The sequence below is a fragment of the Miscanthus floridulus genome, chromosome 10, assembly GCF_019320115.1.
Source record: "Miscanthus floridulus cultivar M001 chromosome 10, ASM1932011v1, whole genome shotgun sequence".
NCBI lineage: Eukaryota > Viridiplantae > Streptophyta > Magnoliopsida > Poales > Poaceae > Miscanthus > Miscanthus floridulus.
In genome coordinates, this window is record NC_089589.1 from 1054831 (window position 1) to 1073836 (window position 19006).

The following is a 19006-nucleotide window of genomic DNA, read 5'->3' on the forward strand; positions in this document are numbered from 1 at the left end:
GAGCAGCACACGCAAGAGCGCCGCTTCGCCACCGCGTGAACCGCGTGCGCCCGCGAACCGCCTCTGTCCGTCGTCGTCTTCCGCGTTCGATCTCATCCGCTCCGTGATATCCGTCGTCCAGCCGAGCAAGAGGATGGGACCGACGCCAGAGATATTTGCCGGCGAACCGCCTTACCCGGCCTATAAAAGGCACCGGTGAGCTCGCCGTGGGCGCCATCGAGGAAGCCGAGCTCGAGCAGGAGACGGGGACGACGAAGCCGGAGCCGCACGGCTCTGCCCGCCGAGGTCCCTAGCGCCGCCGCTGCCGAAGCCTCCTCTGTCCCGCGCGACCGCCGGAGCTCGAAGCCGCCGCCGCTGCCCACCGTGCTCGTCGTGGATGGGGATGTGTGCACGCTCGCAGATTGATGTCCAGGCGGCACGGATGCTGATCGGGCCCGTCCGTGCTCGCCTCGCCGTGTGCTCGCACAGACACTGATTCAAGTCCAGGCAGCACGGGTGCTGATCAAGCTCGTCCGTGCTCTCATCGCCGTGTACCCTCGGACGACGTGCATGAGACCGATCGTTTCCATGTCTATGTGATTGATTGGAAAATTTGGGCATGCAACGTATGCATATGGAAACCGTATTGCATGTGGGGGTGCAACGTACAACCGTAGGAGGCGTGCGATGGACGGAGCGGGGCAACAGACGCAAATATAGATGTAAGTAGATTTTTCTGGAGCATGTTTAGGTGTCCGTTGTTTGTATGATTTTTCCGGAGCCTTTTCGGGCCTGTGCCGGTGAAGGTCGATGTTGTATCAGACTCGGACAGGAGTTTGGAGCAGGCCTCAGAATTGATGAGTCCTGGCCCACCGAGGCTCGCCGCGTGAACGCGCGCGCACACGAAGGGATTGAACGAAAGGCAAGATTGCGGAATTGATCCGATTGTTACGGGAATTGCTTTGGTGTCGCACCTGTGGATGGAATAGTTACGAATGTTTTAGTTGTAGAGATTTATAGTAAAACATATGTACACAACTATAACATGAAACCAGTGATATGTTTCGTCTGTATACTAACTATAACATAAATTGTATGCATATATATGGTGTTTCTTCACATAAGTCAAAGTATAAATCGCAACAAATATTGTATATGGTGTAGAAATACATAACTAGCTAGGTGGCATAATGTATATGCTGTAGAAGTAAATAACTAGCTAGCTAGGTGGCACAATCCAGAAAGGTTTGCGCCAGAGAATCAAGTCTTCATGATTGTGGACTCGGATAATCTCTTGGGCGTTTGTTTCCAAGTCAAAAATGCACAAATCAGCATCATCTTTCATGAAATTCTTTATGAAGAATATCTGATTTCCTTTCAGTCCTAGGGCGCTCGCCGAGCAAGAAGCCGCGTTTGTATCCTCCAAGAGAAAGACAACATCTCCGATGTCATGAACAATGCTCCAACAAGCTTGTGTAGAGGAGGAGAAATCCATCCTATGCACCTCTATAGCGCCAATGTTGTTTGGATCGAAGCTGATGAATCCCGTGACGACCAAAAAGAGTTGATCCTGCGACTCAACCAACCACGTCGCCCCTGAGGACAATCCGTTGGGGAGATCGAATGAAGGGACATTGAAACTTTGGAACGTAGGCCGGTAGTTGTGATTTGTCGTGGAAGTGCAGGATGAGAAATCTATGGCGCACATCTTGTTTTCAGACGATTGGGTGAAGTAGATTTTTCCTTGGACGGAAACCTTGAAGTGGATCATATTTTTCATAGGAGCGCGATGGCAGCGGAGACGTGCCTTTTTCCCCTTTGGTGGCTCGGGTATACAAGAAGGATCCCTACCAATGTCGTACGGGTAATGTCTCCAACTGCTGTTGGTGTTGTCACCATCTCCGGCGGTGTGGCAGTACCAGAGATCAGGCGTGGCGTCATTGAAGACGACGACGACACATCCTGGATGAGTTGGGTCCTTGTGGGAGAGCAGGCACCGGGAGTGGTATGGGAACTGATGTTCCTCTCCGATATCCGGTAATAGGAGCTTGTCGCCGGTGCAAGGGTTCCATAGACAAGTCGAAGAAGACACCGTGCCTTGATCCTGAGCAAGGACTAGTATCCAGCCCTGCGCAGTGGTCCAACACATGCTGTTGCTTGCAGCTAGAAGGCCATGCTCCACGTTCTCGTGCAGGCTTCGCTTGGATATGCTGAACATTAGCATCTCCTCGTCGTTACCGTCCTCCGGGCCATGGTGATGGAAGACGAGCAAGGGCAAACATGAAGATGGCATGGACGATCCCAGTTTTGTGGTGTCTACGTGTTCCACCATCGTGGAATCCTGCTCTAGTGCTCTTGGGAGTTGGGGCTGGTCTGGGCTGGAGAGACGAGAGAGGGAGAGAAAGCTATGCTATACGTGATGAATTGATCTGATGGTCCCTGAGATATAACAGTACGTGTATGTTATATAAGAGGAGGGATATCTATATATATACCTATACCTAATACCAAATCTATACCTAATAATAAAGAGGCAGAATTTCTTGTCACCCTAAATTTTCGTCCAACTCTGATCTCTACTCGGTTTCTATACTCTCTCTGAGTCACGCGCGTGGACTTCCAATCCCATGTTAGTTGCTGGTATCGTCCCCGCGTTGGAAACTCCTTGCCTGACCGTACAAATCTCCAACTTAAATAAAAATCAAACTCCAAATTGGATTGAAATCAAATACAATAATGTTACAACGACTCACAAAAATGATATGATAAATTCTCAACTTTATAGCCCCATCCAATCCCAAATAGGAGCCTCGAGGCGAGTGAAGAGGCATCGTCACCAGTGCCAGCGTCTGAGGTTATCGAGAAGGAGGCGGTGGTAAAGGAGCTTGGTGACGTGTCGGCGACCTTGGACGAAGCAGACTCGAGAGCGAGCAACAGCGCGTGGAGGGCCGCGTCGGCGGTGGCGAAGGACAGGCGGAGCAGTGACGAGAATTGCGGTGAATTAGGGTCCAGTGACGGGTATGCCTGCGACGTGGAGAGGAGGTCGAGTGCCGCCTTTGCTGCGCATATATGTCGATGCGCCCACGTACGTTCCTATCTGGGCACCCCGAGAAGGAAGGAGAAGGAGAAGCTAGAGACAATAGAGAGATCGACTGCGGCGGTTGACAGCTACAGGTTGCTGAGGCAGCCGTCGAAGAGCTACGTGGCAGAGTTGATGCCATAGAGGCAGCGGGAGTTGGGCATCCTGCATGTGCGCGTCCGCCCTTCCAGCGACAGTGTCGGGCCATGGTGATTGGAGCGACGCATCGACGATGACGAAGCGGATGGAGATGCGGAGCGACGCCGTCCTCCACAGCGAGGCGCTCGATGCTATTGATACCGCGCTCGATGTCCTCCGCGTTCCTAAGCAGCCTTCCGACACACGCGGACAGCACGGCAACCAGCCATCTCTGAGCCGCCTCCCGCTGTAGGCGGACAGCACGGCCACCATGTCGCTGGCGGCCTCCTTCGCCTCCCTCATGGCAAGCGACGGAGAGCGCCTTCTGACCTTATCACGGTGCCTCGGCCCGGATCACGTAGAACCAAACGAAGAGCGCGCCGTTGCGCATCGCAGCCTTGCCGGCGTCGGATGAGAGTTCGGATGGGGAGATACAGATGAGAGAGAGGTTGCAGGGCAGGGGATGGATGGATGCATGCAGAGTTAAGAAGAAGATAAAGGTCGTCACGTATTTTTGTATTTGGATATATAATTAATATTAAAGTATTGTGTGTTGCTTTTATCAAACTAGAATTCCAGTCATGCATATGCATGCAGGCATGTGACCAGCTTGTATGGCAATTAATCGGCCAATGCATGATCCATACAAGGACACTATCATATTAATGTAAACATTAACTTATATTATATTGTCCATGTTATGGTCATAAAATAATTAATTGTAGCTTAAAAATTTGTAGAAAAGATAAATAAACATAAATAAATATGTAGAATTTCCACCGTCGTGTTTTCACGAACATTTGATGAATTTTTTCTCCTGTTGCAACGCACGGGCATATTTGCTAGTAATAATAAAGAGGCAAAATTTCTCTCCATCCATTTTTTTTGGTCCGGACATCCCTTAACTAACTTTGTGAATGTGGAAAAACGCCTATAGCCCTTCTCTTTATATAACTAGGAATCCTAATTCAATTAGATCTCTCCGATTTCGGGTGAATAGGAATCTTAATCAAAATAAGAAAAATTTAATAATATGGACAACGAGGAATCTTAATATAATTAGATCTCTCCAACTCCCAGTAACCAGAATAGGAATCTTACTCCGAGTAACCGAAATAGGAATCTTAATCCAAATGTAAAAATATAAGAATATAAATTTAATAAAGAAGAAAGAAGGGAAGAATTTATTTGTTCGTTTATTTTCTGTTCTTTCTTTCACATTTTTCTAGTTTTTTCCGTTTTTACTTGCTCCAAGTACGTGTTGCTTTACATTCATTTGGACGCTTTTCAATTGGCTCCGAATATGTTCTAATTTTTTTTCGTGGTTATTTTCTAGAGTACATTTCAATTTTTGTCATGAGTGTTTTCTACTTGGCTTCGAGTATGCTCAGATTTTTTTTCTCGTGGTTGTTTTTGACACGAGCTCGACTTTCTGATTTTGTTTTCATTGTTTTCTCCACCTGATTTTTTCTTGTTCTAATAAATATAATAAGAGTAAAAACAAACAATAAATAAGAGATCACAACCATTTTAATCTTTGACTCCTTAAGAAACAAAATTTTTTACCATTAAGTTAACTTCATTTTTGATTCGAACTCATGATCCATACTATAACTCATTACGTATTGGATCCCGTGGCAACGCATGGCATATTTACTGGTAGATAATAATATAGGAGCTTGTGTGGCCACGATGACAATGCTAACGGCGCACGACATCGATTCCGGCGCAGCAAAACAAGATAAGTCCTGTCATGCTGGGTCCAAAGTCCTATAGGTTTTGTCCTGATGATTCGTCTTGCTTTGCTTTGCATATGGGGTGCACCGGTGCAGGACACCGTGTTGGACTACGCTTGCAAGTTCTGATCGAGCATATTTCCAAAGGAAAGTTGGGTCTCATATGCGCGTAATACGACATCAAAGAGTTAGTGTAGTATTAGTATAGTTCGGAAGCCAAAGAAGTCCAAAGTCCAAACATCTTGGCATGCAAATTCAGTTTTAAAGCAAATCCAGTTACTAGTTTTTTTAGACTAAATCCCAGTTAGTAGTAAACAAGTAGTGTTATGAGTATATCGGTACGGACGACCTTTATTTGGGCCATCAAATTTAGGCCCAATACTTGGATTAAATTATATTAGGTTTAATTTTTCTTCTTGCTAAAAAAAATTAGTAACGCTCCCTATAGGGCGTCGGTCCGTCCGGACGGACCCCGCACCCGTGCGCCCATCTGCATCGCGTCCCACCCATGATTCTACCTTAATTACTCTTCTCCGGTCATGCGAGGGGGTCGCCTCGCCCGCACGTCTTCCATCCGGCAAAAGTGGAAAGAAAATCAATCACCAATTACTCCTCAATCAGAGGAATCTCGTCCTCAATCACCGCATGCATGTGATCCGCATCCGCATCCGCATCCACCGCCTCCTATTTGTTGCCCGCGCCCCGTCTGCATCACTTCCCGCTCGTGGCCCCCGCATGCGGTCTGCATCGCGTGAAAATACGCGCAGGCTTTGCCCCACGTGAAATTCTTACATCCACACGTCGTTATTATTTTAAGGATGCATGTCTCTAGTTGTGATGTGCGCATGTGCATGCATATTAAAATGAAAACTAATTTGTGTGCGGACTGGTGACCTCTACGGCACTCCATGGCATTGAGCTCCACGTTGGCGCCAGGCTCCGTATGTTTCATGTGTTTCAGATGTATGCTTCATATATGGATGTTGTTGCATGTGTTTTATCTAGATGTTGTAAAATTTGATCTGGTGTTGCATATGTTGCAATGGCTATACACGTATGTTTCAAATATATGCTTCGAATGTTTCAGCTATTTCATACGTATATTGCAAGTGTTTTTATCTAGATGTTGCATATGTTACAGTGGCTATACACATATGTTGCAAGCGTATGTTTCACCTGTTTTGGACATATGTTGCAGCAAGTGCTTCATGTTGCAAGTATTTTCATTAGCAGGCGTGATAAGTGGGCGCATTCGGAGTGTTCCATCTGAATGTTGCATATGTTGCAATGGCTATACATGTATGTTACAAGTGTATGTTTGAGCTATTTCAAACATATGTTGCAAGTGTTTTATCTGAATGTTGCAGTGGCCATACACATGTTGCAAGCGTAAGTTTCAAATCTTTCACCTGTTTTGGAGGTATGTTATAGCAAGTTCTTCATGTTACAAGTGGTTTCATTAGCAGGCGCGTGAAGCAGGCACATGCGGAGGCGATCCCCCGCGGGCGCAGGCGGTCTCTACATGTGCGCGAGAAGCGAAGCGGGTGTGGGTGGTCCGCACCTACATGCACGGGCAAGGGCGCACAGCATGGAAGCGAAGCGAAGCGCACAACAGCATGCAGGGGCACGGGCTAGGTGGTCCCTACCTGCATACCCAGGCACGGGCGCACACCACGGAAACAAAGCGAAGCGCGCAGCAGCATGCATGCGGGGCATGGGCGTGGGTGGTCCCTACCTGCATGCATGGCACAGGCACACATCACGAAAGCGAAGCAAAGCGCACATCAGCAGGCATGGGCGTGCAGCTACACATGCGTACGTGCAAGGGGCAGGCGCAGCAGTTGTAGCCGTATACGGGACAGGCACAGCATGCGGGCCAGGCATGGACGTTTGGACAGGGGCCAGTGTCCGGACGTCTGGGCGCTAGCCACACCGAAAAAATGAGGTTTAATTTTTGTTCGTTTCCCGTGAAATTAGGTCTAATTTTCTGATGCAATGGTGAGTCCTCGTGATGATTCTATGAAAATGTGCAAAGCTTTTAACATTTCATATACTTAGACTAGATAATGTAAAAAGGCTTCCTTGCCTACTACTCTAGTGTTTTTCTACTCGAGGATGCGCATAAGATTTGCATAATTTTACACTAGCAAGCGTGTCTATTTGTTGTAAAAAAAAGAGTTATCAAACGTCTATAAGAAATGGGGCCGGGAAATGCTCCCCAAGCATATTTATTTATGCTTTCCCTTTATATAAAAGGTAATACCTATAATTTATTAATTAATATTCCATGTGCATTATTTAATGATGATTATGACATCCATATTTAAATTAATGTTAGTAACAATATCAGCGTCCTATTAAGTTTGTATCTGCATCATTGAGGTATTTCTTTGTACCGTTGCAAATCACAGACTTATTTGCGTGTAAATGTACCATAATTTTAAGGTGTACTATTTGGTTTGGAAACATTGGTGGGATGGGATGATTTCGTCCCTGAATTTAGGGATGAGACCATTGCACTCATATTTTGTTGGTTGGGACGGGTCCATTCTAGTTCTTTGTTTGATTGGAGGGACAAATAGGAAAAAAGATAGACACTGTTTTGTGCACCGTTGACTCATAACAGTCACTGGACCCATTTGTCATTGTTTTGACAATCGTGACGATGTACATGGTTTTGACATCCTCTTTTTTGGTATAACATATGTTTCACCCTCATCATTTCACGTATACACTCACACGCATACAGACCTCACCTCACCTTACCTTACCCATGAGCACTTATATATAGAAAAATAAAAAAAACTAGAGGGTCGATTTGGCTCTGCTCGGTGTCGTCGTGTGCGCCAAAGCCAAAACTTGCGTAACGGAACGGAGCAGCATCAGATTGTTCTATTTGTTGGACGCCGTGGGCCCAACTAGCAACCGTTGCGGTTCCCGAGAAAGGAGCAGGGAAGCGGCCAGGTGGGCCTGCGGACCGATACATTCCCCGACCCAGCCCAAACCTGAGAGTCGCTGATTGTTGGCCCTCGTTTAGTTGCCCAGAATTGGTGCGGCAAAATCACTGTAGATCACTGTAGCGCACGGTAGCGTTTGTATTTGTGAATTATTGTCCGATCGTTGACTAATTAGGCTCAAAACGTTCGTCTCGTAAAGTACGACCAAACTGTGCAATTAGTTTTTGATTTCGTCAACATTTAGTACTCTATGCATGTGCCGCAAGTTTGATGTGACGGAGAATCTTCTTTTTTTATAGCGCCAAAGTTTGGATTTTGGGGTGAAATAAACACCCCCTTGCCTGGTTCGGAACTAGCCGTTGAAAAAGAGAAATAATTAAACCACCCTCCAAATCCTCGTGAGTGGCTGACTGCTCTGCTTCCCTCATTCCCCGCCGTGCAGGCCACCTCCCTTTTCTGCTCTTCACTCCCTACTAGCCGTTGGCGCCCATTCCTCCCCTCATCTCATCCTCTTCACAGAGCTAGGCACAATTGCTCTCTCCCTCTCTTCTCCACTCACCGCCGCCGTGCTCATTAGCTAGCTTTGCTTCATAATCTCCCAGCATTCCCCTTCCATTTCATCCCAAATCATCACCCACCATCACCATGCCGCCGCCACCGGCGCGGAGGCCTCCACCGCCCCTCCCCCACCGCAGCACCGCCGCCGCATCCACGCTCCTCCTCCTCCTCCTGCTGCTCCTCCTCTCCCCACCAGCCACCGCCGCCGCGCAGCACCACGGCCACCACACCACAGGCGACGGCGTGGTGATCTCCCAAGCGGACTACCAGGGCCTACAAGCAATCAAGCACGACCTGTCGGACCCCTACGGCTTCCTGCGCTCCTGGAACGACAGCGGCCTCACCGCCTGCTCCGGCGCATGGGCGGGGATCAAGTGCGTCCTGGGCAACGTCGTGGCCATCACGCTTCCCTGGCGCGGTCTGGGTGGCACGCTGTCCGCGCGCGGCCTCGGGCAGCTCGTCCGCCTCCGCCGGCTCAGCCTCCACGACAACGCCATCGCGGGGCCCGTCCCGGCCTCGCTCGGCTTCCTCCCGGACCTCCGCGGCGTCTACCTCTTCAACAACCGCTTCTCGGGCGCCATCCCCGCCTCCATCGGCGGCTGCGTCGCGCTGCAGGCGTTTGATGCGAGTAACAACCGCCTGACCGGCGCGGTCCCGCCCGCCGTCGCCAACTCCACCAGGCTCATCCGGCTCAACCTCAGCCGGAACGCGTTGTCTGATGTCATCCCCGTCGAGGTCGTCGCGTCCGCGTCGCTCGTATTCCTTGACCTCTCCTACAACAACCTCTCCGGCCCCATCCCCGACGCATTCGCTGGGTCCGACAAGTCGCCGTCTTCGACCTCCAAGCTCACCCTCGAGGATGACGACAGCAGCAGCGACGACAAGGAGGCCATCACCGGGAGCTACCAGCTCGTATTCCTCAGGCTCGCGCACAACTCCCTCGACGGGCCCATCCCGGAGTCCCTCATCAAGCTCACCAAGCTGCAGCAGCTCGACCTCTCGGCCAACAGCCTCAACGGCACCATCCCGACGCAGCTCGCCGCGCTGGCGGACCTCAAGGCGCTCGACCTTTCCGGGAACAGTCTCGCCGGCGAGATCCCGCAGGGGCTCGATAACCTCACCGCCACGCTCCAGTCCTTCAACGTCTCGTACAACAACCTCTCCGGCGCGGCGCCGTACTCGCTGGCGCGCAAGTTCGGGGAGCCCGCGTTCACGGGGAACGTCCTCCTCTGCGGCTACTCTGCTTCCACGCCCTGCCCGGCGCCCCCGTCCCCCGCGCCGGCGTCGCCCGCGGAGGAACCTCCTTCGCGCGGAGGCCGGAAGTTCAGCAGGAAGGCGCTCGTGCTCATCGTCGCTGGAATCGTCGTTGGCGTCCTCGTCCTGCTGCTGCTCTGCTGCCTCCTGCTCTGTTTTCTGAGCAGGAACAAGAGGTCTTCCGGCGGCACTGCGGGAACACGGAGCGGGAAGCAGGTGGCCAAGGAGGCCAGTGGTGCTGGCTCTGCTGCCGCGGCGGCCTGGCGCGGCGAGAAGCATGGGTCTGGCGCGGCGGAGGTGGAGTCCGGCGGCGACGTGGGTGGCAAGCTCGTGCACTTTGATGGGCCGCTGGCGTTCACGGCCGACGACCTGCTGTGCGCCACTGCGGAGATCATGGGGAAGAGCACCTATGGGACGGTGTACAAGGCCACGCTCGAGGACGGCAGCCTCGTGGCCGTCAAGCGCCTCCGCGAGAAGATCACCAAGGGCCACAAGGAGTTCGAGGTCGAGGCGGCGGTGCTGGGACGGATCCGCCACCCCAACCTGCTGGCGCTCAGGGCATACTACCTGGGACCCAAGGGGGAGAAGCTACTCGTTTTCGATTACATGCCCAACGGCAGCCTCCACTCATTCTTGCACGGTCAGATTTCTGCTCTTCTACTCTGTTCATTGTTCACCAGTACTTTTCATTTCTGAATTCTGATATACAGTATGGTTCACAAATCGTAGTTCATAGCTAACTCTTTCAGCTAATGTTAAGCAATAATGTACAATGATTGGGACACTGCCAATTGAATTGACAGGGAATTTCGCTATGTATTAGGGAATTTGTATGTCAACAGTTCTAGCTTGTTAACTGCTGTCTGCTAGTATGTTTCAACAATTGCTTGGTCTGAATCTGAACATCTACAGATTCAGTCATTGGAAGACTGATACAACTGTGATTATGCTAGCATTGCGTTTTCTTTTGATTAAGCTACAAGAGTGAAGTGAGTTTAGACCTTGACGTCCTAAAAATTCTCAGTCAGAGGTTCAGAGCATCAGCAGAAAAGTTCAGTAGTATGCACCGACTGCTGGTGCTACTAGGTTCAGTGAAAACAAACACATCACTTGTGCAGTTATGGGCCAAACAAACTAAGGATATTTTATGATTTACTGTCCAAGTAATGAAGTAAAGAGCTAAAATTCATTGTCTCAACATTGTTCTACTGCCTTGTTACTTGAAATATGTTTATAATCTTTTCCCCGGCTAGAAAATTTTCGGCATTCAACTCTTAAATAATTGTGAACTGAAACTCTGAAATTGTGCTGAAACCACATCACCCGACAATTGCAACTGACAATTGATGAAAAATTTCAGTATTCAGTATTCAATTCAATTCTCGCTATTGAGTGCCTGAACCGTGACCTGGGGCTCTTGGTGGGTTTCAACTCTAGCCTACCCCAACTTGCTTGGGACTGAAAGGCTTTGTTGTTGTTGTTGTTGTTGTTATCAGTATTCAATTCTTGTTTGAACAGAAGTTACAGAACTACATCGGCAGCATTCAACTTTCTTCTATGATTTCTCAATCGACATTCCTTTCATTTCTGGAACTTTGACACTGAAACTGACACTCTGAACTTTGATGTTTGCTAATGATCTTGCATAGTTCTGTTATTGGGACACTGATGTAGTTCTGTTAGCTGGTTAAACTTTGACTTGCATAGTTTGCAGAGTTTCAGCAAATGCTCTTGATTCAGGAGTTGTAAGACTGACAGAACTGGGTTTAGACATGTCAAAAATTCTGTCAGTCAGAGGTTCAGAGCATCAGCAGAATCGTTCAGTAGTATGCACATGCACGGACTGTTGGGGACAGTTTTGGGCCAAACAAGGGAAGGATTCAGATTTGTAGTTAAGAATTGATTGCCTCAACATAAAGCTTGTTGACAATTTGTCCACAGCTAGACATTTTTCGGTATTCAGAAATCAGAACCTTTTGAACTGAAACTTTGTAACAATTGTGAACTGAAGCTCTGAAGTTAAACTGACACTGTTTCCTGTGAATTGGGCCCAAGAATTGATAAATTAGTTATTCTTTGTCCAAGTAAAGGTGAAGTTACTGTTTGGACAGTACCTCCATCAGCAATGAGCATCATACAGTTTTCTTTATGTATTCTGCTGATAAATTTTTTCCCAGTTTATTCAAGTCATTTATTAGTATCCATGCGAACTGAAACTCTGCACTTCGACACTGAAACTGACACTCTGAACTTTGATGTTTGCTAATGATCTGTTCAGCTCGCGCTCCAAACACGCCAGTGGACTGGGCGACGCGGATGACGATCGCCAAGGGCACGGCGCGTGGCCTGGCGTACCTGCACGACGACATGAGCATCGTGCACGGCAACCTGACAGCCAGCAACGTGCTCCTGGACGAGGAGCAGAGCCCCAGGATCTCCGACTTGGGGCTGTCGCGGCTGATGACGACGGCGGCGAACTCGAACGTAATGGCGGCGGCGGGCGCGCTGGGGTACCGCGCGCCAGAGCTGTCGAAACTGAAGAAAGCGAGCGCCAAGACGGACGTGTACAGCCTGGGCGTCATCATCCTGGAGCTGCTGACGGGCAAGTCCCCCGCGGACAGCACCAACGGCATGGACCTGCCGCAGTGGGTGGCGTCCATCGTCAAGGAGGAGTGGACTAGCGAGGTGTTCGACCTGGAGCTGATGCGCGACGCCACCGCTGCGGGCACCGCCGGGGACGAGCTCATGGACACGCTCAAGCTCGCGCTGCACTGCGTCGACCCGGCGCCGGCGGTCAGGCCCGAGGCACGCGAGGTGCTGCGGCAGCTCGAGCAGATCAAGCCCGGCCCTGAGGGCGGCGCTGGACCGAGCGAGGAAGGTGGCGCCACGCATGTGCCGGCGGCTTCTGCTTCTGCAGGAGATGATGAGTAGCAAGCAGCGCCAGGCAGGAATTACGAGAAAAGAAGCAATTGTTTAGCTAGAAAGAGAGATATTTAGGAAATTCTTTGATTTGTTTGTTCGGCTGGAGGGATTGGATTACCCACCCCTTTCATCATTTCTTGCGGTACTAGGTAATTTCCAGTTTGTATAGGCAAATATTATTTGCACTAGAATCATCGTTTTAGCAGCCTACGAAGAAGGATGGAAAAGAGGAGAATACTACTAGTATTAATAATGCAATTTTTCCCTATTTGATTTACTTGTCTGGCCATGGGTGAGGCGGTGGTGGTGGTGGATCAGCAATTCAGCATGACTAGCTTCTGAACTTGCTACTGGTTATTGTACACATAGCCTGAATTCACAGATTGACAGTTACAGGTTGCGATAGTACGGAGTTTGTGTTTTGTGAACTGTGAGATCACATGAACAACAAGACAAAAGGCACCTACTAGCTACTAGATGCAGCTGCAATGCAAACCAAGATATGGGTAATATGCATGTAAACATTTCACTGCAACCAGGTCCCGTTCAGTCAGATGCAAACAACACCAACAGTTCTTCTGAAAAAAGTAATTGTATGTGTCAACATACAGATTCTGCAGAAAAGGTAAGAAAGGACGAACACTCAATCAATACAATCTTTTTGGATTTCGTCATCGTATTAGGAGTAGGAGTACTGTAGATCTCGGTGAATTCTTCAGCAACCAGGGCTACATCGACTGATCGACCTCCAGTTTGCTTGTAAGTACCGTCACGACTTATATTATGCCTGTAAAGTTGCATGAGCTGATTGATCTTTTATGAGTCATAATATAAGTTAGTTATCGATTTGTATTGTAGTTTGTAAGGCTGCATCAGCCGGTACAAATCATAATATAGATCAAAGTTATCGATTTTGTGTTAAATAACTCGTTATTTAATATAATATCACTAGTTATCGAATCTGCTAAGATTAGTAAGATTTTTTTTTTGCTGTTTTTAGTTGATTCACTAGTTATTAATCTTGTTATAATTAATGTTTTATTAATTATAATAAATCACGTGATTAAGATAGAGATAGATCGACATCATATTATCTTAATTGGTCGTCCTTTGATCTGATCACGCTTCAAATCTAATAATTGATGGCTTAATTCCGCTAGATCGGCTGTTTTTATCTCTATTCCAATCAAATATAGTATGCATCCAAAGACATGTTTCAATCTTGAATAAACTCACTAGTTAATGAGATCTAATCTAATGACACTACCACAGCTGCATCGATCCGGTCGAACCTCACTGGTAAGACTTTAGATTAGAAATTATCGATTATTGGTCCTGTTTATGATCAAGATATGTACTCTGTTTGTTTGCTATGACTGCATCGGCTATTTTAGCCGATTTGCCTATACTCTCACGCATATAGCATGTTTTCATGAATTTATCAACATATAGATGGTTTTATAAATTCTTTGGCTTTAGTTTGTTATCATTATCATAGCTGCATCGATCCGATCGAACCTCACTGTTGATGATAATAAATTAGATTGAAACTATTTGTAGATTCATTTATATTAGACAGTCGATTTATTCGTATGTTATATTTTTTCATCAAACTTATCGGTTCAACGCTTTATATTGATCACGTTCCATTTAGCCGATAATGCTTTCTTATATCGCTTCTTATGGATACCCCGGATATCGACTATTTAGTTAATAGCCTTATTGAATCGGCTATCTTGCCATACATTTGGAACTATCTGGTGCAACACCAACATGTTCCACCCTAAATTACTGATAAGATTTCCTCTCCTTGTCAATTGTAGGTCAAATTGACTGGCACGTCGTTGGGTTTTTAGAATCGACTGGTTCTTTGTTAAAGTCAAGCAGATCTCTGGTCTCGTTCCACTTAGATCATCTGACTTGCTGTGTGTTGAACACATCGCCACATTTTTGTGTCAACAGATGATAATTAGCCGCTGAACCACCAAGTGAGCGGTCGACACAACGAGGACTAGTTTGGTGGCAACCAAGTGAACCTCGGGATAAAAATCACCATGTCATCATCTTCCTGTTGGTTTACGATCCCTATACACAAGCTTGAATTTACTTTCATATATATTGTGCTTATGTAGTTGCTCTTGTAATTAGTTGACTTGTGTAGTTTGCTAGTTACCTTCTAGCTTGTGTATCATAGAAGTAGCTCTCTTGCGTGACTAATTTAGTTTGAGTAACCATGTTAGTCACATTGCTTAGTTTGTGTAGCTAAGTAATTTGAGCTCTCTAATTTGGCTTTGTAGCCTTATTATTGAGCATTGTTAGTGAGTTTAGGAGCTTTGTGCTTTTGCTTACTAGATTGTGTAGGAGCTCCCCCGGTTGCCAAACTACTAGTGCATAGGTTTATGTGACCTTGCTCTAGAATTATTTAGGTGAGCTCTAGCTAATCCGACACCTTTGTTGCCTAATTAATTAGGATATTTGTAAGGTGCTTGAGAACTTAGATAGATGGGTGTAGTCTTGGCTAGATCGATATATTTAATTCCGCATTTATTTCAGTTAGCCAACGTGTTTAATTTTTAGAAAGGACTATTCACTCCCCTCTAGTCCGCCATCTCGACCCTACACCGGCCCCGGCCTCCTCTCCAATATGTTGCAAATGTATGTGTCAAGTGTTTTGGATGTTTCAGAGGTATGTTGTAGGTGTTTCGTATAGATGTTGCAAAGGTAGATCAGGATGTTGCATATGTTGCAAGTGTTTCAGAGCCATGTTGCAGGTGTTTTCAGAGTCATGTTGCAAGCGTTTATTTAAAATGTTTTCAACTATTTCAATTGTATGTTGCAAGCATTTTTATCTAGATATTTCATATGTTTCACACCTATATTGCAAGAGTTTGATCGAAATGTTTCAACTATTTCAGTCGTTTGTTGCAATAAATATTTTCATGTTGCAATTCGTAAGTGTTTTATATGGATGTTGCATATGTTTCATACACATGTTGCAATTGTATGTTCCAAATGATTCATTTGCTTTAGTCGTATGTTGCATCCAAGTGTTTCATATTTTAGAGGTAAAGAGTCCTGGGGGCACGGCCTGGGTGTCGGGGGATGGGGCGGGCCGAACAATGGGCTGGCGGTCGGGGCACGTAGCGCACCTAGGATCCTATGGACTAGGCGTGCTTGTCCTCATGCCGGCTCTCGGTTCTGGCACCCCTGAGATAGAGGAGGGTTTAGGGGGAAGGAGCGGTGGGTGCGACATTTCCCGTGGGCGTGCGAGCATCCGAACTCACGGTCACTGAGAGAGAGGAGGGGGCCATGAGGAAGGACCGACAGGCACAACCTTTTTTCCGCGGGCATGTGTGACGAAGGTGACACGCGCGTCCAGACATGCGCTTTTGTCCAGACGTCACCGTTTCATATTTGCAGAGTGGAGGGCTGTCTTCCATCTAGCTACTAGGCCTGTAAGTTACCGGTGGGCTAGGCTTTATAGGCTGGAACTCCTTCAAGAGGGTATTTGTTTAGGACCATTGTATCTATTGTAGCTACGGCCAAAACAAAGTTTACAACATTGCAGTTTGGGCACACTGTCTCAATTTTAATCAGCATATGTATGCAACTCAATCAAAGAGAAAAAAAGGAAAGACCACAACTGCATGCTCAATATAGGAGTATATCCACGACAAGGCTATTGCGCGACCGGTCACGCCGCGGGGCTAGCGCGCAACCCTAGCCCCGCGCACATCGCCCCTCAGAGTTCATTTGCTGCAGCTTTCCTAGTCACAGCCGCTATTCCTACGATATCTATGTGAGAGGTGTAACATCCCAGATGTTAAAAAGCAATTAAAAGTTTAATCATGAGCATCATGAAGCATAATCAACAAGCATTAAGGCATAAATGCATTCATGTTTCAAGTATAGCATACATATGTTGCAATTGTGATGTTTGTCATGTTGCATGAAATGGTGTCAACAATAATGTTTAAGGTTCTTTGTGATTTTACAAATGTGAATTTGCTTAAACAATTAAAATTTTGTTAAAATAAACTTTATAGTATAAAGTGTGCTTTGTAATATAGAACAAAGTTTGTTTGAGTTTTTAAGTCAAACATGTTTAAATTGGAGCCCAAAGATTGGATTTGAGGCTAATTTTCAAACTTAGCCAATTTTTGCCTGTCACTGGATGTCAGTTTTTAAGTTCAAACCTTAGGGATTTATTATATAAATTTTCATGAATAAAATTTATGTAACTTTTGCTTCATGAATTGATGTGATGCTTAAGCTTTGAAATCATGTCCTTATTTGTGATGTTTGATAGATGTTTGTCCACCAATTAATTAACCAAAGTTAGCAAATCAAGAACTGTTTACAAAACCCTAAAACTGAATTCAGTTTCAGTTTCATTGTACCTATTTTTAGAATTCCAAAACTTCAAATCCTTTGATCTTTTGGGGTTGGTACTTAAAGCAAAGATGGAGTTCAGAGATGGATGAACAACTTTTGTTAATGAAGATCCTCGAGCTTCTATTTGGAATCAAGAGAAAAGGAGAGAAGTTGCTCTGTTAGCCATGCACAGTAGGTCAGCAGCAGTGCCATGCAGCTGCTTCGCCGCTGACAGCCACCGCCCCTGGTTGCCGCTTTCTTGCACGATGGCACGCAACTGCTTGCGTGCCAAAGCCGAGCAGGAGCTGGTGCACCTCGACGCTTCACCAGCGCCGTCTTAAGCCCAAGCCGGCCACTGCCTCCTCCCTTTCTCCTTTTCCCTACCAATGGCCCAGCTCCACACCGTTGATGAAATTCATCATCGCGGCATGCCCTCCATCCAATTGATCGCGCAACTAGCTTCGCCTTCCCCTTGTGCTTCTCCATGTCCTGCTCTCCTCGCCTCTCGTCGCCGGAATTGCCCCTAGCGCCAGTTCCCACCGTGGCCGCCATGAGCCGCTCCACCGTGGCCAGGCTTCCTCGGAGCAGCTCTCGCTCTCTCGTTTGTTGTTTCAGCCTCCTTGCAATCCGGCTCATCGGCTCCATTCTTTTACCTCTACCACGCAGGTCATACCAAAATGGTGACCTCGTCGCCAGTTCACACCACCGTGCTCGCCCTTAGTGTCGGCAGCCGCCTTTGCTTTGCCTCGACTTCAACCATCAAGTGTATCAAGTCATGGTGAGCCTCCTAAGTGTGTAGTCGTCCCTAGCTAGGAAGAGTAGGGGCTGAAATGGCCGGTCCACAGTCATACCACCATGCCATGCACCGCTGAGCCGCTATGGCCGTGGCTACACACGATGCGAGCCCTAATTCATTCAACCATCACCTCGAGCATGTGTGCCTCGTCGAGAGTAACATGTTGGTGTAGTCACCAGCACCGAAAACCTTGCCATTAGCCGTTTCTACCACGCCAGAGTGCCGCCGTGCCGCCATGGCCGGCGTCCATCTTGCTGTGGGGTCCTAGATGTTCAACCAGTTCACTAGATTGATGCGCGGCGTTGCCCTGAGTCCATAAGTACCACCCACCCTGTTGGCGAGAAATCACCGGTCAACTGTCGACGATAGCGGCAGCGTGTGGGAGCCCTATGTAGTTGACTCGGGGCCCTCCTGTTAGCCTCAGTGGCTAGCTGCCCATGGGTGAGAAAAGGTTTTTCCTCGGTTTTTTATTTTTAGAAAATATTAAACGCGTTGAATCTTGTAAAATTCATAACTAATTCCAGGATGATGATAAAAATGTGATTTTTTTGTGTAACCTTGGTATGATGTGCTCTACATAGGAAAAAATATGAATTAGTTATAATTAGTAATTTGGTATGCTTAAAAAATTACCTCTTTTAATTGTAAAATGGACCTTGTATGATTTTATAGGCTAAAATAATAATCCTTTAATCATGAAACTTTTTGTGTAAGATTGTCATGTTAATACCTGCCTTCACAAAAAGTTTGGCATTGATTTGATAATTCTAACTTGGTTAATTAATTTAAGTGTGTTTGAATACATTTTCCCATGAGTAATAAATATTAAAAGGGCTTAAGAAAATGTTTAGTTGATTTTGGGAGTTCTCTGAAATGTTTATGAAATAAGTTAAATATGAAACCTTACTGATCCATGGTAGCTTAGTCCTTTTCATGATAAACAATTAATTAACTTGTATGTTAATAATTAAGTACCTTTTTATAAATCCTAAAATGAAATAGATAAATGGTTGATTGACCTTGGTGTGTTTGTAGCATTTCTTGTAGACCTTGGAACACCAAACCCCTGTTGTTCCTTGGCAACTTATTTACTTCCTTTTTGTACTCATAATCAAACTTGCTGATTAATAAATAAAATGGATTACTCAAATGATTAGTTAGTAGATGAATGTGAGTAAGGCATGTAATGATCCTTGTTTGCCTTTAGGGTTGA

The 19006-nt window shown here is 46.7% G+C and overlaps 1 protein-coding gene across 1 annotated transcript; it reads left to right on the plus strand.

The window, feature by feature from the left end:
- The first annotated feature begins 8406 nt into the window (after positions 1 to 8406).
- Positions 8407 to 12850, plus strand: LOC136486046 (probable leucine-rich repeat receptor-like protein kinase IMK3). The gene is made up of 2 exons (XM_066482822.1): positions 8407 to 10341; positions 11980 to 12850. The coding sequence occupies exons 1-2, from the start codon at positions 8535 to 8537 to the stop codon at positions 12630 to 12632; spliced, it is 2460 nt and encodes an 819-aa protein (XP_066338919.1). The 5' UTR covers positions 8407 to 8534; the 3' UTR covers positions 12633 to 12850.
- The last annotated feature ends 6156 nt before the right edge of the window (positions 12851 to 19006 follow it).